Source organism: Apis laboriosa, unplaced genomic scaffold, assembly GCF_014066325.1.
Source record: "Apis laboriosa isolate Shangri-la unplaced genomic scaffold, ASM1406632v1 scaffold63_cov154, whole genome shotgun sequence".
NCBI classification, from domain to species: Eukaryota; Metazoa; Arthropoda; class Insecta; order Hymenoptera; family Apidae; genus Apis; species Apis laboriosa.
The window spans coordinates 63,516-86,890 of record NW_025223982.1 but is presented as its reverse complement, the minus strand read 5'-3'; the positions used below and the strand labels follow the sequence as shown (position 1 = coordinate 86,890).

At 33.3% G+C, this 23,375-nt stretch overlaps 1 protein-coding gene and 2 long non-coding RNA genes across 6 annotated transcripts; 2 read left to right on the top strand and 1 right to left on the bottom strand.

The window, feature by feature from the left end:
* Positions 1-1,947: 1,947 nt before the first annotated feature.
* On the bottom strand, positions 1,948-3,379 carry LOC122718393. 3 transcript variants are annotated; one of them, XR_006347372.1, is made up of 6 exons: positions 3,299-3,379; positions 3,087-3,230; positions 2,868-3,013; positions 2,686-2,761; positions 2,442-2,559; positions 1,948-2,372 (listed from the first exon to the last, which is right to left on the bottom strand). It is a non-coding gene; the product is annotated as an uncharacterized LOC122718393 (long non-coding RNA). The 3 variants fall into 3 exon arrangements; XR_006347374.1 differs by having other exon boundaries at positions 2,872-3,013; XR_006347373.1 differs by having other exon boundaries at positions 2,676-3,013.
* LOC122718392 lies at positions 3,110-5,829 on the top strand. Of its 2 annotated transcripts, XR_006347371.1 has the most exons (4): positions 3,110-3,521; positions 3,656-3,764; positions 4,039-4,911; positions 5,060-5,829. It is a non-coding gene; the product is annotated as an uncharacterized LOC122718392 (long non-coding RNA). The 2 variants fall into 2 exon arrangements; XR_006347370.1 differs by having other exon boundaries at positions 3,223-3,521; positions 4,039-5,829.
* A 523-nt stretch (positions 5,830-6,352) lies between these two features.
* LOC122718420 (facilitated trehalose transporter Tret1-like) lies at positions 6,353-10,764 on the top strand. Its single transcript, XM_043943437.1, has 5 exons — positions 6,353-6,727; positions 7,589-8,118; positions 8,187-8,492; positions 8,764-8,966; positions 9,250-10,764. Exons 1-5 carry the CDS (start codon positions 6,625-6,627, stop codon positions 9,533-9,535), a joined length of 1,428 nt encoding a protein of 475 aa, XP_043799372.1. The 5' UTR covers positions 6,353-6,624; the 3' UTR covers positions 9,536-10,764.
* The last annotated feature ends 12,611 nt before the right edge of the window (positions 10,765-23,375 follow it).

Sequence of the window (23,375 nt, the reverse complement as noted above, 5' to 3'; positions counted from 1 at the left end):
AAGATAGCGTAAGAAAATGGAGTATTTGGATAATGGTAAATATGAGTTTTTTTTTTTAACAACTGGAATTGTTCGGAAATCATGAATCAAAAAATTGCGATCCATTTAATAAAGAAAGAAGAAAGGAAAAAGAAAAATTTTGAAAAAGAATGGAAACGATATACAAGGAGGAAGGAATGTTTAATAATGATTCTTGTGCTTGATCAACAATTTATAATCCTCAGGAGGAAAAGGAATACAATTTCTCAAAACTACGTACATCACACGAACGAGATTTTGGTACACTTGTCGGAATACTATTCTCCCTCGTGTCATGTTTGCACAGGAAATGGCGAGATAACTCGTTCCGAGAAATTCTCTTGGAAATTTGGAAATCTCTACGATTGGTCATCTTGATGAAATCCTTGTAAGAAGGGAACAAAATGTTTGGTATGTTCGTTTCATTAAAATCTTCTTTCTATTTATTATTTGTCATTTGTATTTGCCATTTTCATTATTCACTTACTACTTTCATGAATTACTCATTCATTTTTAGACGAATTTTCTCACGAAGAGTAGCGATAAGACAGAGATAAATTACAATTCGTGTAGTTTATGAATCATGGAAATCTTTGCGATTGATTATCTTGATGAAATTCTTGTCAGAGGAAGAATAAAATATTTGTCTTACTTCATTAAGATTTTCTTGCCATTTTTATTATTTATCTTATAGTCGAATTTCATCTATTTTTAGACGAGTTGTCTCACGAGTAGTCGTGACAAAACGAAAGTAAATTACTATTTGTTCAACTTATGAAATCTCTACGTTCATTGGTCCGATGAAATCTTTATCAGAGAGAGAATAAAATATTCAATCCGTTCGTTTCATTAAAATTTCCTTGCTACATATTTTTTATTATTTATCCAGACCATGGATTTCCATTCCAATTTTTAAAAATTTTCTTCACCAATAGTCGCGACAGGACAAAAGTTTATCATGTTTCCCGTAGAAACGTCCACTAATTTCTTTTCAGAACCATGTAATTCGACACAGAAATCTTTTTCCAGGGGACGTTCAATCTCGTTAATCGTATCCTCGTTCCCTCGTCTAACTTTTAATTAATTAACTTTTTTTCCTGGACCACACGCTGCTTCCTTCATTGTTCTCTTTCTCTCCTCCCTTCTATTTTGATTTCTCGTTACCTTCTTACGACACGCGATCGATTAACGAGAATTAGGTCGATCCACGAAATAACACAGTCTTTCCTAGAAACGTGCAACAAGGCAATAAAAACCGGTCAACCGTTCGATAACAATAAATCTGGAGGCGATGAATTTCTGGCAGGCTGTTACGATCCGTCGATTTCGATTATTCCATCGTTTTTTTTTTTTTTTTCGTTGAAATCGAAAATAATAACGACGTGAGGAGGAAAATATTGAAAGATTAACGGGAGGATGAACGGATATCGCTTTTGGAGAAAAATTCGAAAGGTAACGAGGAAAATTGTATTGTGTATTCGAAATACGCGTAGACATATAATAGATTGATCGAATATTTTCATTAATTGTTAATTTAATCGATTTGGAATTATCTTTTCTTATAAAGAAAGTTATTACTTGTTTAAATATTTTATTGCGATTCTCCTGTCTGATTTTTACGACTTTCTCGATTGAATGATTCGTAGTATATTTTATGACGAGTAATAAGGAAACTAATATTACTTACTTCACCTAGAAATCAATTTTTAGAATTTTTTTTTTATAATATTCGGCATAAAATCCGGTCGAGGCTAACTATTAACAATATCGATCTAGTATTCCTCGTTTCATTTCAAAAATTTTAATCACCTAGAAGTTTATAGATGAGACAACAATCTTTAATTTTAATTTCTTAAATTTCGAATATATATAGTATATATGCACCATAAATTGCATAAATAGCCTGTATATATTTACATATATATACAAACAAGCATTCCGTATTTTCATATTAAAACTTTGTAGCTCTATTTCATTCTCTTCGTTTTCTTCATTTCTTCCATCTGAAAATATTGAAATCTTTATATCTTCGTAATGTTAATTTTTCTTCATGACGTTGCTTTTTTCTTTCTATTGTTTCGTAGTGTTCTTATATTTTCCGTTTTATTGTTGGAACTTCTAATTTTGATCTTGGAGTGTTTTTTTATGACTGAAATCTATCATCCTTGATAGATCGGGATCTCTTATAGCTGAAATCTTTCGTGATAGGATTATATTTCTCCGAATATGGCAATTTTTCTAAGTCTTAATTCCATAACTATAATTGAAAGTAATATAAGGTTATTCTGATATATTTTTCTTTCCCAACCAGGATGGATATTGTCCACAGATATAATTAAATTGCAGTGAAGGATCTAAAAAGATAAAAGAAAAATCAGAAAGTGAAAAAAGATTATGATGAGATAATGAGAAATAAATGGTACCTTTTTTTTTGTGGCTATTGAATAAATATCATTGATCTATAAATCAATCACTCTAAAATGATGTATTATTTTTCATCGATTCAGGATGGACAGGACGATTTACGGAAATAATCTGAACCTGAAAAAAAGAATCTTATGAAATAATTATAACGATTAGACAGATATAATTTTGGTTTTTTCTAATAAATATTAGAAAATATCTGTCTAATATCGAATGATTATTATAATAGTTACTCTTAGATACTTTGAAAATTTACGGGTGGATTACAATCCTCGTGAAAATTTCAATAACACTTATCCTTTGTAAAGCAAGTTACTTCCTGAAATAACATCTGGTAAATTTCGTGCTACATTCGTTAATGTTTGATAAGATACATCAAGAGCTATAGATAAATAATAAAATCCTTAAGGATTTCAGATTCTGACCTACATGCGAAATATTATTTCAACACGTTTCACTTTATTATATTCTCTGTATACTTTATGACTTTATTATCTATCTTTCTTTTTTATATGTCGTGTTTATATTTATATACATCTTATCTTATCACTGCTTGTATCCGCACTTTTGCCTGTCGTTACAACATATCCATATGAAAAGTTTTATCCCATTAAGAAATATTATAAATAATAGATAATAATTACCTCTTGATGCTTGATCGCCTGAAGTTCTTAAAAAGGTAATAAATAAAAATGTCAATTGATCCAGAATGTCTCTTCATCGATCGACGTCAATAGTGAGTATTTTAATTTATATCTCTGTTACATATCGGAGAAGCTACCGTACACCTACAAGTAAAATCACGGGTAAATGTTTAATCTCGGAAGGAAAATCTGATAAAATCTCGAACGTTTACTCTTCGCTTAAAGCTTCTTTTCTTTCCTTCAGCCGTATCATCGTTTAGATAAAGATTGCAAACGGTGGACGTGAATGTTTGTTATCACTTGGGATCAAACAGTGATTTATTGACGATACTGCTTTCCCGTTCTTTTAACGAATTCCGAACCAAGATAAAGTTTCGTTGTCAACCGATTGATTTATCGTGTTATATAGCTACGAGTCGACGTTCACCGTTTACAGTAAATATTTGTTCCTCGTTAATTAGAATTTTTTACAATTTTAATAAAATGAATGATCACTTGAATCAGTGCATCTTAATTTATTATAAAATTTATTTTTTCGATTTATCTCTCTTTCGAAAATATGATTGAAGAAGACAAAATAACCGTTGGATAATTAGATACGTAGAATCATGCATGATTCGTGATTTATGATGACCCTGAAATATCTTGAGAACCCGATAACGGTAATTCGAAGTTGAGGTAAGCATTTTCTATGCGATGAAATCAAATCGAGCTGTTTGATAAATCGATTTAATTGCTTTTGTTTGCACGTTTTATTTTCAAAGGGTAATTACAATTATATTATAACTCCATTATATTATATTATAACTTCATTAAAATATTCCCGTTAACGCGTATTTTTATTCGTCTTGTTGCTAATGAAACGTCCATTAACGAAAGTAATTTAATTCATAATAATTAATAATCATCTCTGGAGAATTTAAAAAATTTTATATCTCTCTTCTTCTTCAAGGCGGTTGTGGTTCTCTGAAATTAGCCATGATTCGAATTACGTCTTCCTATTAATCTTCGCCGATAACCGGAAGTGGGTTCTATCCACGCCAACAGGCTTTGTTCGAATAATTAAATTCCTGTGGTAACTCGACGAACCTAGATCGACGTTGATAATGTATCGTTGTTGGCCCACGTGCCACAGATTCGATTTATAATTGCTGAATAACGAGGGTTTGCGCGATCATCATCCATCAGAATTATCGTCCCTTGTAATAATGGCCGTTCTATGGCAACATGATGTTTGCCTCGGCTAATTGTCATATCGCCCCTTTCCATTATGATATCCTATCGTATCGAGAGGTTCTATTCAGATTTGCGACGAAAATTAGATTTGTCGTTTAAATATTGTAATCTTAAAAATTACAAATATGTGATATAATTATGGTAATAGGTTTTTATTTGGGATTTTTTTTCAGCTTGACGTTAAGTGAAAATTTTTACTATATTATAAAACGTATTATATGAAAATTAAGAAAATACAGTTTTTGGGAAAATTGAAATTTTGGGGCAAATTAAAATATAAAATATAAAATAGAATTGGTTTATACTTCATAATTATATAATAATTATATGAAGTTTTAAAATATGCAGAAAGATTAATAAAGACGAGTTATGGTTTATCATGATCAATGATTTCTTACAAGAAACATGAGGAAAGATTTTCGTATCGCGATCGAATTATCAACGATATGAAATACGATTGAATGATAACGTTGATTTGGACGATTTGTGGCTTCTTAAAAGGATTAATTAATTGAAGAGTTGAAAGAACGCTTAAATATTGTTTATTGATAGATTTATTAGAATTGATCGAAATAATGAAGCGACGATGGTAAGTATGTTCGAGATTTGAACAAATATTAAGATCAAATATTAAATTTTAGATTATTTTAAAATAATGAGGGAAAAATTTGTATCACTTGTAAAAAGAAAAAAATAAAAATAATAAAACTTGTTTATTTTTTGCACATTTATATTAGATATTAGACTGTATAAAAAATATAATAATAAAAAAAAATCTTGCAATCCAATATCTAATAATTAACTGTACCACACCATGAGATTGAGGTTTCTTCGAAACAGGGACACACGAAGGACAAAAATGGTAAACATGTTATTCGATGCAACTGAAACGGTGATCAACATATCATGATATCGATATTGATAGATATCAAAGAACAAAAAAAAACGTATATATCATAGTGCACGATTCAGTTGATTGATATGTTTTTTGAATTATTAATTAATTTGAAATTTAATTTTAATAATAAAAAATGTTATATTTACATGTACATATATTATATAAATATTTATAATATATCGCACCTTTCCAATAACGAATTGATACATCGAAACACAGTTCGAGATATTTTATAAATCCCAGAGGAAATATCGTGAAATATCGAGACGGTAAGTTGATGAACATTTTTCATCTCTACGACCTCCTTCTTTTTCCTTTGAAAATTCAATGTGCAAAGAGTGAACGGAATTAAATGAGAAGAAATACGACGATGAAGTTTCGAGCAATTTATTTATATCTCTATTCAATTTTAAGTGCGATTCAAATTTAAATTTCGAAGAAAGAAAAGTCGTAAAAGAAAACTTGAAAAAAAATTTCATGAAAGTTAAAATTCTTTCCTGTTCAACCGTAACATGAACGAAACAATTCGTGTATATAAATCATTAATTTATAATTATAGATATTTCAAAAGATTTTAAAAGATTTTAAACGAGGATAGAAATTAAAAAATTAAAAAAATTCTATTGAAAAATTTCAAAGATTCAAAAACAAGTTTTCTCTTTGAAATAATTTTTTCGACTATAGAGGAACTATAGAAGAAAAATTTCCAAATCAAAATGATACCATAATTTTTAGTTTAAAGTAAATAGCAATACAGAAAAAAAGTAATGTTATCGTAAGTGATACAAAATACCATTATTAATAAATTCTAACAATAATAAATGAATAATATTTTGTAAAAAAATTTTCCCCATTCTTTATCAGATTATCCGATTTGATGTAGAATTGTAAAATTATGAAATAAAATTATGTAATCATTGTGTAACTATTTATAACGTTATACATTCAATTTGATTCCTTTAAAATCATTACACACAACTAGTCCATCTGTTATGTATCTGTTAAGTATCTGTTAATCGTGATTTCCAAACGATTTTTTTTTTTTTTGATTATAAGCGATAATAAATGAGAGTAGTGATAATGATGGGCAGATAATAGTGAGCGCGATATATGACGGTCCTCGCCGTAATCACTTCCATTTTGTTTCACTCGATCGGGTTTGCTTTATCCGAAATATGCGGTTCACCTAAAGTGTTCGTCGATCCGAGATTTGACAAACGGTGCTCGTGGTGAGAAAACTCGATTCGACACGATTCGTCGTATAGGAGCAACTCGTGATCGATTACGATTTGAATCGGTCCAAGGAACGATCGATCGTCGGAATCATTGATTTTCTTTGAGAAATCGTCTTGATCCCATCGTGGTAGTTGGCGTTCTCCGAGTGCAGACACGTTATTCGAGTGGATGCTCGCTAATTTCGAGGAAATGGAAGGCACGGGGATGATTAATGACGCGGCTGTCCGCCAGGAGAGCAGGAAGCTGTGGCAATACCTTGCTTCTATTTCCGGTATTTCCACGAAGACGTTCAACACGCGATAAACCATTTTCGATATCTTTCCATTATTTCTTGTCTCATCTTCGTTTTTTTCGATTTTATCCCTTGCAATTTACTAATTTTTTTTTAGATTTTTGAGCGAGAGAGAATAATTACTATTGAATTTATTGAAAAATTGAAGATTTAAGAGACTTATAGTTCTTTAAATTTTGCTTCCAGTTATCTATTATCCAGTTATCTATTATTTGCTTTAATTTAATATATCATTTTACTTCCGTTTTCTTTCGTTTAAATAATAAAATTAGAAATTTCGTTAGAAAATTCGTGGGAGAAGTTACACAATTATTGACAAATCATAAAATATTCTCATTCACAGAATTAAGAAATGCGTTTTGGTTTAAATCGCTTAAACATTTGTTCAAAATTAATTAAATCGGAATAATATCTTTTTCTCATCGATCAATCATTATTGCAACATTATTTATCAATTATATGTTATATAATAAATATACCATACGTTGTTTTATTCCACACATATTCAAAGATTATCTTTTCATTTTCGATACGATTACGAATTTTTATGTTATCTCGAAACATTATTGTGACGCAATTTTGTAATTGAATTTAAGTGTAACACGAATGACTAAGAAATATTTATCATTATTAGATAATCAATTAATTATTTAATCGATTACGAAATTAATAAATTCACGTAGAAATATTAAATCGTTAAAAGAAACGAATACTAAAATTAAAAATTATATCATTAAGCTTAATTTTCCTTCTTTACCTAATTTATAATCACGCTTTTCGATAATATGAAAAATAACTGATTTTTTCTTCAGTCATCTTAATTCAACTCTCATTTTCTAGCTTGTTTTTTGGTGGTTGGAGTCGGTTCAGCCTTGGCATGGACTTCACCGGTGCTTCCTCAGCTCTACGCAGCCGATTCATGGTTGATAATCACTCAGGAAGAAGGTTCCTGGATCAGCTCTTTACTCGCTGTTGGAGCCATTTGTGGTGCTATTCCATCAGGATCGATGGCGGATAAAATGGGGCGGAAAAAATCTCTTCTTTTGCTGGCCATTCCATTCCTCTTGTCGTGGGGAATTATTCTGGTTGCAACGCATGTCAAGCTTCTCTATATCGCCAGATTCTTGGTTGGTCTTGGTGTTGGAGCAGGATGCGTCCTTGGTCCCACCTACATCTCCGAAATCGCCGAAGTCTCGACCAGGGGAACCTTAGGTGCGCTCTTCCAATTGTTCCTCACCGTTGGAATTTTTGTCTCTTTTATTCTCGGAAGCGTTCTTAATTATACTTTATTCGCCCTTGTATGCGTCCTCATCATTCTCCTCTTCTTGATTACCTTCTATTGGATGCCCGAATCTCCCGTCTGGTTGGTGGTGAGTACGAGAATTTTTTACGAGTTCTTCAATTAATTATCTTTTAATAATCTATCGTAAACATCTAGGGTCAAAGCAGAAAGCAAGATGCCACTGTGGCGTTGTCGGTGTTAAGAGGGAAAGATTACGATCCTAAACAGGAACTGAACGAATTGCAAATGGCGGCGGACGCGAGTTCCGGCCGGAAGCCCAACATCTTTGAAATGGCAAAAATTCCGGTCAACCAGAAGGCCATGATCGCATCCTTCGGAATGATGTTTTTCCAACAAGCTTCCGGAGTGAACGCCGTCATCTTTTATACCGTGATGATCTTCAAAGCATCCGGAAGCTCGATGCCGCCGGAACTGGCGTCTATCTTCGTTGCACTGGTTCAGGTTTGACTTCCTATATGTATCTTTCTCGATTAATTTTTTCGCATTAATAAATATCATGCTCCAATAATTTATTACTAATTTATCTAGATATTAAAATTAGCAAATTATTCAAATCTTAGGAAATCTTTCTTTATTTGCGATGAAAATATTTGTTTTCTCGAACGAACAATCTCGTCGTTCAATTGTTTTTCCTTCAAATTGCGTTCTAGCTACGCGAATTAACAAAACAATTCGCTCGTGAGAGACATTTATGGTATAAATTGTTGTGCAGTTGGTAATGTCAGGTGTCGCGGCGTTGATTGTTGATCGAGCAGGAAGGAAGCCGCTGCTCATGATTTCCACCGGTGTTATGTCAGTCAGTTTGATCGCGCTTGGATATTACTTCAAGCAGAAGGATAGCGGAAATGACGTCACTTCGCTTGGCTGGTTACCATTGACTTCCTTGATCGTCTTTATGATCGCCTTTTCCATTGGGTAAGTTGAATCATAAGTAACGAGTAACGAGCGAAAATGGAAACAATAGTATATTTCTTTCTTCTACATCGATCTCTAATTAGAAGGAATTCGAATCGAATTCGAATATTTTATTTATGGAAAGTTTAGTGGAAAGGTGGAAAATTTAATCGAAGTGCTTTCAAATTAGTTATTCATATTTTTAGAATTCAGTTCTAGATTTGTGTATGAATTCTATGTAAATTCTTCAAATGAAAAATTTTTCATTTTCTATCGAATTCTAACGAAATTTTTTTTTCCCTAGATTGGGTCCAGTGCCATGGATGTTAATGGGTGAACTGTTCTCCGCTGAAACGAAAGCAGTCGCCTCCAGTGTTGCGGTCATGTTGAACTGGTTTATGGTATTCGTCGTGACTAAAATGTTCCCTACGATGAACGACGAGCTAGGAACAGATATGACTTTCTGGATTTTCGCCGCGATCATGGTTGCTGCCACGATATTCACGCATATGCTAGTCCCAGAAACCAAAGGGAAAACTTATCAGGAGATTTACAAAGAACTTCAAGGCACCGTCGATATCCCCATTTAAATGAAACATCATCGATCATGATTTTAACGTTAGAAGGATATTTAACCTTTCTCCTTGTCATTTTTTTTTTTTTACAATATCATCGCGATATCACATCATTCCATTATCATTGATCTTTTTTATCGATCGCCAACGACTGTGACCTACTTTCTTTTTATTATTCCATCGAAAAAAGCGTCGTATCGACAAGATCGCGATATGGAGATTTATTTCACGAATTCTTGTTTTAATTATTTTACCGATCGAATGATCGCTGTTGGAACAAACGAAAGATGCTCCAGATGTGTTCAAACGAAATCCATGTTTTTGTAATTGTAAGTGTAATCGAATGTACTTTCGATCACATCGAAATGCTATTCGTTCGTTTCAGGACGAATAATTTTTATTTCATCAAAACGTCAACATCCATGAAAACTTTCATTTTTCCGCATCATCGATATTCGACATCTCTTCAAAAGCATCTCTTGAAATTTTCACGATTATTGCTACATATATGCATTTATCGCACATCATCGATTCTCTCTTCATCCTGATCACCGATATTTAACTTTTAATCTTTTTCTCCTCGTAATCAATTTGTTCTCATTCGTCGAAATCAATTAGAAAGATAAATGCATTCGAACGAGAGGAAAATAGGCATAGTTTCTCGTTTTTCGATCGTTCCATTTCGTAATATCCGTAAAATCCCACGGAATGTATTCGTATCCGATACCATTATCACGAGTGGAGCATTATCTCGATCACGTATCATAATGGAAAGATTCCTCGTTGCATTCTAGTTACCATCGTTCTTGTTTTTTTTTTATTTTTATTTTTATCGATTTCTCGAGAATGTGTTGATTACAGGATAAGTGTCTCGTGCCGATAATTGCGATAGCAATCGAGATTATCGACGATTTGATCGAGGCGTAATTTGTCGTACTTATCTTTCTCTCGCTTTCCCCTCTCCCATTTATTATTGTATTTTTTATCACAATCACATCGATTAATTGACATTGCTTTCATGAATCTTGATAATGCCACTTTTTGTCAAAAACGAATTTGATCCCTTCATTCATTGATTATTTAATATATTATTATTATATACATGACAACAAATATTTTTACATTGTGATAAAAATGGAATAAAATTTATTTGGAATAAAACCATATATGTAATAACGTAATTCTATTAAAATAGAATTATATTCGAAAACGAATAAACGAAGAACCGAATCGTGTTTCCTCCATTTCTTACGTTTAATTATTTTATATGTTACACGTTAGATATTAAATTTATATTTGATCATCCGTTTTTAATTATTCTTTTCTGTTGTAAAGTCATTCTTCCATTTCGAAATTATTCAAGAATTATTATTAATCAACGAAATCGCGAACGTATATTTCTGTATAACGATCGTCAAGACGAGTAATTTTTGTCGTAATTAAAACGCAATTATAATAAAAGTCGGTAAAAAGAAATTCAATGTCGCGATTAAAAATCTCACGTGTGATGTACAATTCCATCGAATTTTTTCGATCAAGATTGTTTTAAATACTCGAAAAAGTCGGATATTCGATGTAATTCGAACATTCAAGTACTCGACAATCGTCCCGTTAATCCACGTAACTTTGTCTGTGCAAATACTTCAAATAATCGCAACGAAAAGTTGAAAAAATATTGATTGTCTATATTATATATCGTACTTAACACTTTTTTATGTATTGTTGCACGTTGCGTACATTTATTTATTTCGAGTTATCAATTCATAATAATTCATAATAACAATAAATATTAAAGATATTTAAAAATAAAAATACAAAACATTCCGCAATTCACAAGCGATTCAAATAAAACGTTAATTTGTAAATACACAAAAATTCGCATGAAAATTGCGATCTTCCATGACAATAAAAAAAAGAAAGAAAGAAAAAAACGGCAAATTTCCAATAAAAATGTAACAATCCGTTCAATCTAATGCAATCTAAACGATGTGATTTTTGTGGCAAATCATTTATCTTTTATCGATATTTGTATTTAACTTAAACCATAGGAAGTAGAATTTTTTTCTAGCTATCTACATTATATATAATAACTTAAATAATTGTCAGAAATAAATTTATCCTTATCGTATTGCCTTTAATTGTAAAAAGATAGAATGTGAACGTTAGTCGAGCATCAATTCTGCGAAATTTGGATCGAAAAATCCTCTTTTACCTCTTTGAACGAATTGTTGAAAGAAGACTAAACAAAAATCGATAATGAATTATCATTATTGGAAGCGTTGGGCGATAATGTATCATTATATATATCACTATTCAGGATCGCAATCTATCGTAGCTCGTAATTAATCGTATAATTAATCAGAGAGAGAAAATTTGTCTCAATTGACGAGTTTTCCGCAAGGATCGATGTGGTTGGATGAATGTTATCGAAAAATAGTGTACGAATCATCGGAAAAATTTTCCATTCGATTTATAACGCGCAACTAGAATTTTTATCGACTCAAATTATCCTTGTATGAAGAGGCAATGAAAATATTGTCCTCTAACGTTTTTGAAGTGGTTATACTTGTATCGCAATTGTATCGTTCAAGTATATCGTTGCAATCAAGTGTCTTCTATTAACCAATTAAAAACCTCACTGGACTTTAATTCGTTGCATCGTTATACTATGATAACGGTCGAAATAAATTTGGTATTTCATTCCTAGAATTATCAAGCAACGCAGTTACGTTCTTCGTCAAACGTAGATATACATCTTCGAAGGAAAAATGCTAACAAATGTTCGAGACAATTTCGACTACGCGTCGTCAATCGTTCGAAAATGTAAAACCTGGCAGATCGACCCAATAGCATTTAGACGGGGAATTACCGAACAGGAATCTCCAGATGACTCAGAATCTTCTACTTTGCTTCCTTTTTACTTTCACTTTGTCTCTACGTTCCCCCCTCCCCTCCCAAAAAAATCCCCGAAGAATCTTACCTAATTCGATATTCGCTCTGCAATCGATTCTCCGAAGAGAATCTTTGAAACGTGTCGTCTAATTCTATTCGTGGATACGCGACCGGCATCGATCATCAACAAAGAGCATATTCCAGCCAGAGAAGAAGAAATCGGCGAGCGTAAATTTCCATGCAACGTGACAATTTCCGTACACGCGGATTCAGCGTGTGGCGCTTGTGCACCGGCGATCGAGCATGTGCGCCACATCGAGGAAAGGAACAAATGGGGAAACATTCCGCTCGATACCTCGCGGTGCGTTCATGGGCTGGAATTGGCGTCTATTCTCCTCTCTTATTGTTACGAGCCACCGGAACGAGATAAGAGGATCGATCACGTTCAATCGAACGACCATTTTCTCATTCAAATCGCATCGAATCGCGTGACCCCGATCACCACATTCGTGGCCGTGAAGCGCCATTCCTGTATCTCCGCGAATTCGAAGCCGAGATCCAGTTAACGCGAAATTTCGTGACGTGAATTGAACGTAACGTATACGTCGGTATTACGTCGGGATTGTACGTGATGGAGCACGTGTACTCGAGAAAGATCGAGAGTCGACGCGCAAATTTTGGGTCAAGTGTTTTGCATGTCGATTGTTGTTCGATTCGTAGGGGATTTTAAGAGATTTTTGGATGATTCATTTTAGAACACGATTTAATGGATGGAATTTGTGACTCGACAATTCGAAGAAGTATCATTTCCATAAGGAAATTTAGTTTTCGGATAATCTTGAGGATGGACGATGTCGATCGATCTTTGAACGATGTTGAGAATTTAAGAATGTCGACTTTGTTGTGTAGTAGAAAATTTTAGTCCCTTGCGATGTACCATTAGATTCGTGTTTTTCTTCTAATTTATTTTTATGTAATAATAATAATGTATAGGAATAATTGAATTTTTGAAGAAATAAACATTTGCCTAGAATTAAATTAAAGTTAAATTTGAGATTCGCGCAATAAATCATTTTTATTTTTTTAAATATCTAAAATGATTGGTCAAAATATTCCATCGCGCAAAGTCAATGTTACTTGATTACAAATTTAATTTATCTGGTAATTAATGAAATAATCAATACGAAATTAAACTGTTTACGTTTGCTCCTTCATTGATATCTTTCTTTGTGTTTTTTCTTTCTTTTTTTTCTTTTTTTCTTTCAAGGCAGAATATCATTTAAACGTTTGTCTCGTGCGAGAGACGAACATTAATGAAGTAATCGTCGATTCGAAGGATAATTACGAATTAAAAAGCGCACTCGCAGAAAATACATATACATGCGTCAATTGTAATTATCGCTTCTTTCGAATAAATGACGCAACGAACGTCTCGTTTCGCTATGCATCCACATTATCTATACATTTTTCTATATCTCTATTGTCAGGTATTTATTTGATAAAATGGTAGAAGGGAAAAAGAGAAGAGGAAAAAAGTTCTCTCTCTCTTTCGAATTGTTTATTTCAACTTTCATGATTCATAATATAACTTTCCTCGTTAAAAATAGTCGACGCAATTTTTAGCTTGTCTTTGTTCCGACAAGTCGAGATTTCTCATCTTTTTTAAACAAGCAGACAGAGTGTAAGCTTTTTTTGATACAAAAAAAAAAAAATTCATGATAATATTTCGTGTTCGAAAGAAGGAAACAAGATATATTAATTCCAGTAATTGAAAGACCATCACTTTATTTTCTTAATTTACGTTTCGTATTATTTTTGATTCACCGGTTATTATTCAAATTTTTCATTCATTCCTCTTCCATTGTGATATGAATTATCGATTTTACAATTTTTTCATTGGAAAAAATTGTAACGATGAAATATGTAAACGTTGGATACTAAGAAACGTCCAATTATCGAGATGCATATCTTTTGTATGCGAGTCGAATGGTACAATTATTCTATACATTGACTCTACGAAAGCTCATTACGTTTAAGATCTGTTTGCTCGTTCCTTCTATTGAAAAAATACACTTTGCTGGGCCATCATATCGCGGATGTTTGCTTTGACAAAGCGATAAAGTCGATGGAGAACTTATTTTTACCGAGATATAAATTTTACCATGGAAATTTTTAAATTTATTCTACACTGTTTCTTTCTTTCTTTCTTTCTTTCTTTTTTTTTTTTTTTTTTTTTTTATATAACATAACAGATCACAATCCAACGGAAATCAATTTTTCCAAATGTTTTTTCGAATGCAACAAAAGTATGTTCCATTGAGATCCACGCGTGTATATTTAACTGATCGAACACGTGACCGAAAAGTATTTAATATCCTCGAATGAACGAGTTACGATTTTTTTCTTCGATTCATTTATAATCGAAGAAAATGTCGGAATAATTTTAATCGAAGGAATTACAAGTTCCACTTAGAAATTGAAAAACTTGCATTTAAATTTTCATAATAATCATAAATTATTATATAACTGAACAAGGATCTCGAATGTGCGCGAGGCTGTGCATTCTCTTGGTCGAATTTTCCTGGGCAAAATATATTATTTAACAGGTCGGGAAAATCGAATGAACTCCGTTTATTCGCTTCGATGCACTGCCAAACTCTCGACCTCATTATAACTTGCCCCTAATTCCCTGTTAATTTAACCATCCCTTGCAACGACGAGCCCTCGTTAACAAGCGCGAATGACAAACGGTGTTGATTCTCGGATCGTTAAGAGGAAATCTTGAATGGAAGGAAGGGTGGAAACGGCACACGCAACATCGTAAGCGTGTGCTATCATCGAGTCAGCATTTACGTTAGAAGAACAAGACGGTGGATCGTAGCGGAACCTTGGCACGTTCGACGTGTCTCCAACTGGAGGCGGTGTCGAGGAACCGCGATCCTCTTGCTTGTCCCCGGTACCGCGTGCAACGTCGCCAGAAATAAAGGGTAATCGCGCCTGGCGATCAGATCGGTGGCTGCTTCTAGCGGCGATTATTTGAAAAACCTGAAGATGGCAGGAGCTTTAATCGCTGGCAACCTCGACAGGGCTGCCTTTCTTCGTTCTCTCACGATCGCGCCTCCACGAGAGAGCAACCTCCTCTTTCCTCGACTCTTTCTCGTTCATCGACGTTCGTCAGTAAACCAGCTGCCGTTCACGTCGAGGAAACGTAAGTAAACACCGTCTTAATTTTCTCGCGTTTCGATCGACTCCCTTTTACTCGACCGTCTTTCTTCCTTCCCTTTTTCTTTTCTTTTTTCTTTTCGAAAGGCCAATCGTAGATGTACTATAGTGTGTTCATATACGGTCCGGTACAGTGAATCGATCGACGACCGTGCGATTCCCGACGCCGCGTGTCAAATCTGCGTTTATCGTTACGCGATCGGGCACAAGCTCGTCGCAAGATGTATTCCAACGTTAATCGTTGGCTCGTGTCCCGTGCACGTCCATCGGACGAATTGTTTCGATACGAAAATTGTTAAATCGTTGGCAGGTGAACATACGCAGCTAAGCCGATCGATTGTTCGTTATACGAGCGACTAGTGGCGTCTCACTGGGAACAAAGAGCGGACGGAGTACGGGAAGTCGGGCGGACGCGTGCGATTCATCGACGTCGCGTCGCTCTTTAGCATTCGCGTGCCTTGTTGTTTATGAGACTAACCTCGCGTATCGATTGATAGTTCTGCGCCTCTTCGTTTTTCCTTTCGACCTTTCCGAGACACCTTACCTTTCTCGATCTATCGTAGATTAGATTAGCCGTAGATTGGACAGGGTGTCTGGTAACTCGCGATACGAACGAGACAGCAAGCGATTCTATCGTGCAAAAATGAGTCGAAATGGAAGGAATAACATTTTTTCATTCCAAAATTAATTTCAATTCGAAAGAATTGAATTTTAAAATTATCCCATTAGTTGCACGATTACGTATCGAGTAATTGTTATTCGTTGACCGTACACGTTTAATCTCGATTTTTTCGAAAGAAAAATAAAAGACTCGAAGGAGGAAATTTAATACTCTTTTTTTTTCTTCGAATTATTTTTTACACGGAGAATCATTTTCCATCTAGTTGTATTATCAGTTAACAGATGCACAATTAGTCGAGTAGATACAAATTTCTCAAATCGCGATCTGTTCTTTGAGATTTTGAGATTCCGGGATCTGATCTTCTTCCTTTTTTATATAGGATGAAAACACTCGAAGGAAAAACCTCTTGTAAAAACTTCTTCCCTTAAATATTTACTAAAGTTAATTATTTACGAAGTATTTACGAGTTACGAACGAAGCAAACACGTGACAATATATTTAATAAAATTCGTAGCTCGAAATGAAACGCCTCCTCGTCTATGATTCATTGGTAGATAAACGCGATGCTTTTCTACGTTTTTCGTCGTTCGAAACCAGATGTGGACGTCGAGTTGACGAACAATAGTGGCAAAGGAGACAGGAAACGATTCGATTAATTCACTTTGTATCATACGCCTGTACTTGAACGTACGCCGCGGTCATCGTGGCGGAGTGAATCATAAAGAATCGAGGTCGATTTTCGCGGAATCGAAACAACCATTCGCCTGATCATCGTTCACCGTCTTTGTATTGTCTTCGTCAATTTTATCGTCCTCATACTGTCTTCGTTGAAAATGTAAATTCGATCGATACGATTTTCTAAACTGAAAGTACTATCTTCGTACACACCTTCGTTTTTCGAATACTATCGTGCCGATTAATACAACCGATCGTAATTAACCGATTTTGTTTGATCTATCATCGCTATCTCCAGACAATTTTATCGCTCTTGTTTGTACAACCAAATTCATAAAAATCTCCGATGAAAGGCGTATTAACGAATTTAAACAACGATATCGTGACAATTTCATCGAAATTCTACCGTCCGTGTCACTAAAAAACCGATGTCTATTCATCTATCGTCATCATTTGCTATTAATCAACGAATGTGTAATTATGTATTTTCTGTTTTGCTTTTGTTTTCGCAGTTGTCGATCCGCACAATACGAGCATATACGATTTAATAATTCCGATCTAATTACAATCTATCACTTATTTTGTATAATGGCGTTAAAACAAAACGTAGAAAATATTTTTTCTTTAAAAATTGCCAAAACTTTGATAGAATTATCGATAATCATCACGTTTAGGTTTGTTCTCAATTCTAACTCTATTAATCTGATATTATAAATATTAACGGAATAGTGCGAGGCAATAAACACTTTGAGCACTTGTTAGTGTCCAGCTCTCGAATGGACAGAAAAAAATGATGTCAGGAAACGAGGTTCGTCTAATTACGCGATTTGAACGGATGACGTCGAACTTTCGAATTGTTATTAGAATTATCATGGATGTAACAGTTATCGTTGAAAGTCGAGCCTCTATGTTATTTATTATAAAAGAAAATCGTGTATCGAAGCATCTATCGAGGAAAGCACGTGAATTCCTTTTATCTTGTTTTCTTTTCTTTACAATAATTAACTTGTAATATATAACATATAATGTCGCTCAAACGTACTATAAACAATGAGAGATTCCAACGATATTTTAAAAATATCTCAACAATCGTTTTATCTAAAGAGAAAAGTTTGTCAACGAAGAAAGAACGTTGCGGAACGAGAGAAAAAGAAAAAAATAGAGCGCATCGGGAGACGCTTCTACGTCATCGATTTCTTGTTGTTTCCTAAATTTCATTCCACGATCCTTTACGACGAGTCGTGTTTATTTATATCCCCGAAAAAAATGATTTCGCGCATCATGAAATAAATGCATCATGCGGTAATTTAAATTAACGAAAGACGCGAAAAAGAAAGTCTCGTCTCGTATCAGAACGATCCGATTTCTTATTTATAGAGGAGATTATTTATTTCGATAGAGGAACGTTTCGAGTGGGGCGGATTTTAGTCGAATTACAGATGACGAGGCGTTAATTAGAATTTAATCCCCTCCTTCGATCAGTGCACGATTCCACTGTCGATGGCCGCGTTATCAAGGGCCCGACTCCAGATGATATTCGCGGATGATTGTGAAAATATCGAGAGAGAGAGGGGCGGAATATACTCATATATTTGTTCACGCATCGTCGTGTGTTCGATGGCCACATGTATTCTCGGATAAAGAACAGTTCGCGTTCGCTTATATAACGTTTATCGTGTGCCTATATTACAGGTGTTTCTTAGCTAAAAGATCATTTTAACAAAGTGCGCGCATCTTATCGGTAAGTGGATCGTATTTTCCCTTTCTCTCGAAACAAATTTCGTTTCTCTCCAATCGTCTCTTTTCCTCCTTCCCTGTTTTTCCTAAATTCGAATGGAACTTTCCTCGGATTGATGTACGGCTCTCGATCGATTATCGGAGAACTATCGTGACGTAATATTTTTCTCGTCACCCAAAAATACACAGGTGGTGGGAGAGGTTTATCGAATCTTCCGTGACGAATTTCGCCGAACGAAAAAATCGGTTTTCCAGCGGTGAGGAAATTTACAGGAACCGATAATTAATCACCGATATCGGACTCGACCGTGGAATTTTCTTGTTTTCCTTGAATCACTAAGGATCGAATGCCGGCCAACGATCTCTGACCATCATTTTCACGTTTTACAGGGATTTAAGATCGGTCGAGGATCAGTCGAGGATCGCATTTTGCCTTGGTTTGCGGTGGTTCGAGGATCGTCGGTGTGACGGTATTTGGAAGATATTCGTGCTTTTCGTTCTTCGAAATCGAAGTGAGTTTTAATAATCGAAACCTCTGCTTCATTTTTATATATCGATGTGAATTCCATTCTCGATTAGTCTTCTTCACGGAAAGCTGCGATCACTTGTTAAAAATTGCAACCGTTGAACTTTATTAACGTACCTAACGATTATTCAGAAATTCTATTTCACCTTGACGTGTCTAATCGTCATTTATTTCGACGATTTATCGATACATTACACTTATCTACCGAAAGTTCGAATTCGTTAATTGTAATTACAGTTATATCGAATTTTTTGCTAATTTTCTGATTAATTCAAAATTAATATTATAAATATCGATGTTAATTATAATATAGAAGCTTTGATAGATTTTACAAGAAATAATTTGTTAAATTAAGGCGATTCTAATTTGATTCTTTCTTGGATTATTGAATAATGTGGAATGCATCGATGATTTCAAATTCTTTCTTTCAATTCTTCTCGATAGTGGATATTGTCGTATCGTTCTCGATACAAAGCGCGGAGAATAAATTGATGAAAGTATAACGGATCAAAATTTCAAAATTGTAGCACCAATCGTCTTCCTGAAATCGGTATTTTATAAGTCACGTACTTCCCGATAACGTAACGATTTCCGAAGAAAGTAGATCGCGAGAATGGAACGACGATCCAGGATCGACGTGCCTCGCGTTACCACGATTATATTTTATTTTAATTAACGTGGAATCGTAAAGACGCTTCACTTTTTCACCGTACATTTCCTATCGTACGATTTACGTCATTGGTTGCTTAATGAAATTCATTTAGAAATCGGCTTTTCGTTCGATATTATTCTATTTTTTTTAGTTATCCTTACATCTATTAGATGAAACAATTCTTTCGCAATCATCGTCGAGTCATGTTATTGACATTCGACATTGGTGATTGAAAAAAAAAAAAACGAAAATTTCTATTCTTATTTGTAATTCTTTGAGATTAGAGTTAGATTGAATTTTTAAAAACCACGTTGAAAATATAAATATAGCTTAAAATTTAATTCTTATTTTAATTTTCTTTCTATTTTTAACATTTCTTTCGATATTCAATTTATCAATAATATCTAATAATAATGATTATTAATATTTTATATCTGTACTCACGAGTGCATATTTAAAAAATAAAAGTTAGACAAAATACGTTTTTTTTAATGTTTTTTTTATAAACGTAATATGATTTTCTCTTCTTATCTTCCAGCTTCGGGTTAAATTTATACAAACAAGACATTGATCAATCAATAATATATTTAGCAACACATTTTTAGTCGCAAATAAATAAATAATATGGAGGAACGCACGATAATAACAATAATATATGATAACCAAAATGACGAAATATCTTCTTAAAACTATTGCAATTGCCATCTTCTTGCAATCGTTCTCAATTCATCATTACGTTTTTCTATTACGTATATCTTCGATCTTCTTTTATCCAAGGATCGAAATAGATCCTTTGTATTTTCATTTAACCTCTGATAACTAACTTCAGTATTTATATATAAATGACTATAATTAAAATGATGTCGTAAAAATAAGCAGGTATAATGTAATTCTCTCTCGATGAAATATAATATTAATTTTTTCAAAAACATTTTCGTGATCTTCATAATTATAAAACAAAAAATACGAAATCCTTTTGATTGTTCGTTCAGTGTTAATATCGGTTGAAGATAATAGAACGAAATAGACTAAAGGGGTGTAAGAACGTAAATTGTTTTTATAACTTTGAGTTTTTTTCCATTAGCCTTTGCAACTTTGTAAGAATAAATTTATTGTTAGTTTTATCTATAGATTCTCTCTCGCGAATAATCGGTCAGCGACTGGAAAAATTTCAACAAGCATCCAGGTTTAAGAGAATAGAGAATAGAGAGAATAGAGTTCGCGTACCGTGTATCTCGAGGCTGAGATCCGATGTTTCGTTGATTTCGTCATCATCGACCAAATATTCCACCCACGAATTTTCTTTTCTCGCGTCTTCATCTTATCGGCCGATAACATTTTTTCGGTGGACGATAATGACCGCGACAAATAAATATCGTCCTCGAATCCGTAGATAATAGATCGAATCGAATTCGCGACTCTCTCGTGGAATTTTCCTTTCCGAAAATCTCACCGATAGTAATAAAGAAATATCGATGATGGATAATTTTGAAACTGATTTAATTAATTGCCTAGATTGACTCGTCATCTCTAGTACTTAGATAATTTCGATAATTAAAATTCGATTTAATTATCTTTCAAATAAAAAATTGGAATTAAAAAACATATCGAGGGGATTTACATTCACAGATTCGAGAATTTTTTATGATAAGAATAATTTCTGGTGGCATTAATTATCGTGAAACAAGAATGGAAAAACATTCATCACATGAAAGATACTTAAACAAATACGTGTTAAAGAACAAGCATATTTCTGAGATAGGAGATCGATCAATATCGAGAATATCTGTATCGGTACGTGAAACCATTACCGAGTAAATAGTATCGATATTATTATAATTCCGTTTCGCTCGTGGAAATATACTATAGATATACGAATGAACAATAATAAATGGAATCTGTAACAAAAGAAAAGAACGAATCGTGTAATATCTTCTTTTTTGAAAACGGCTATTGTATCTGCATGTATTATTCTAGCTGCATCAATATTTCCAGTGTGAATAATTATCGCGCAATTAAGCCATTAACGTGGAAAAGAATATATATAAGAGAGAGAAAATGAATTATATAACGTTTCAAAAGAATATACTTACATTCGAAATATTATTACGATGTTTATTTAGTAAACAAAAAGCGTGGAACATCAATATTATTATTAAATATATAACTCTATGTAATTGAGTTTGCATCATCGTATTTTTAAAAAATGATTTCAATAACGTTAAAATGAAGAGAAGGTAGCGACGTCTGTTCAAAGCGAATGAATTAATATGAAAGAGAAACGAGTTGAATTCCGGCAGTCGCGCGCCGGCACTCGGGTGAAGAGGATAGCTTTGCGTCCACTGCGATTATCGATTCGATTTATTTTCCTCTCTAAATTTTTTTCATTCCATGATATATATATTTTTATATAAATATTTTCTTAAAATAAAATTTAATTAATATATCCTCTAGCAATAAAATATATAATAATAATCCCTCAGATAAATATTTCCTCTAGCAATGAATATTGAAATATTCTTTTGTATTATTTTTTTTTCTTAGCTTTTTATGGAAAAAGAATTTAAATAAAAAGATCACTTCTCGCGATATTCTTACTCTTCCCATCATTTAATTTAATTTTAATTTTAAAGCGTCATCCCAATCCCAAGATTCTAGAAATCAATTTAATTCAAATTAACACAAATTTTGAACGATCGTCCAATCGCGATATCCTGATATTCTTCTTTTATTCTTATCAATCATTTCGATAAATATAAAACGAAATCACTATCGTTTTTCTTTTTATGTAAAACAAATTAACGCCAAAAATTTAATTTACATGTTTCATTTCGCTTTAATTTTTTTCTCCCAAATTTTTTATTAAAAAATCATTATCAAAAAGTTATATAAACAAACGTATCAAAAAAGAAGTGCAAAACTTACGTTATCGATTAAATACTTTTCACTCGAAATAATCATTGCATTTAATACATTCTGCGATATATGTTTAATGTCGATCGCGATAAATTTATTTATTCATTGGTTTACTTCGACCGATTAATTTTCTATGCAATTGTATCCATTTTTGTATCGTTCCATATAAATTCCAATAAATCCGACAAAACGTCACGATTATTCCCTGCAAATCTATTGCAATAGTGTTCGTTAAATATTTGCATTGTTGGACTCTTTCGCACGTGTACAATATGCCACGTGTCCATAGTGGAGTGCGACCAGATTTGCTATTGATTTTCTGGGCGGATGCTGGGGTTGCAAAACAAGAGGGTAGATTTTTTTCTAACTGCTGTTTCCAGTCGATGTAATCTCCGAGATACGCGTTCAAATACCACAAACAGCTTGAACAAAAAGAAAAATACGATACGTTAGATACGGAAAAGATATGAAAAATAAAATATAATTGTGCCACGTGAGAAATATCATCGATTTTGTGATCATCGAAGACAAACGATGATGGACAAGCAAAGATCTCGGAAAAACGAGCACGATGTTTTTATTCTTTTTTCTCTAACTATGTCCATTATTTTTT

What these genes read in the sequence shown, in the direction of transcription:
- LOC122718420 (XM_043943437.1), top strand. Translation starts at nt 6,625, where the DNA reads ATGCTCGCTAATTTCGAGGAAATGGAAGGCACGGGGATGATTAATGAC. An exon ending in TCTTCGTTGCACTGGTTCAG is followed by an intron (nt 8,493 to 8,763) that starts GTTTGACTTCCT and finishes ATTGTTGTGCAG; the next exon opens with TTGGTAATGTCAGGTGTCGC. An exon ending in ATGATCGCCTTTTCCATTGG is followed by an intron (nt 8,967 to 9,249) that starts GTAAGTTGAATC and finishes TTTTTTCCCTAG; the next exon opens with ATTGGGTCCAGTGCCATGGA.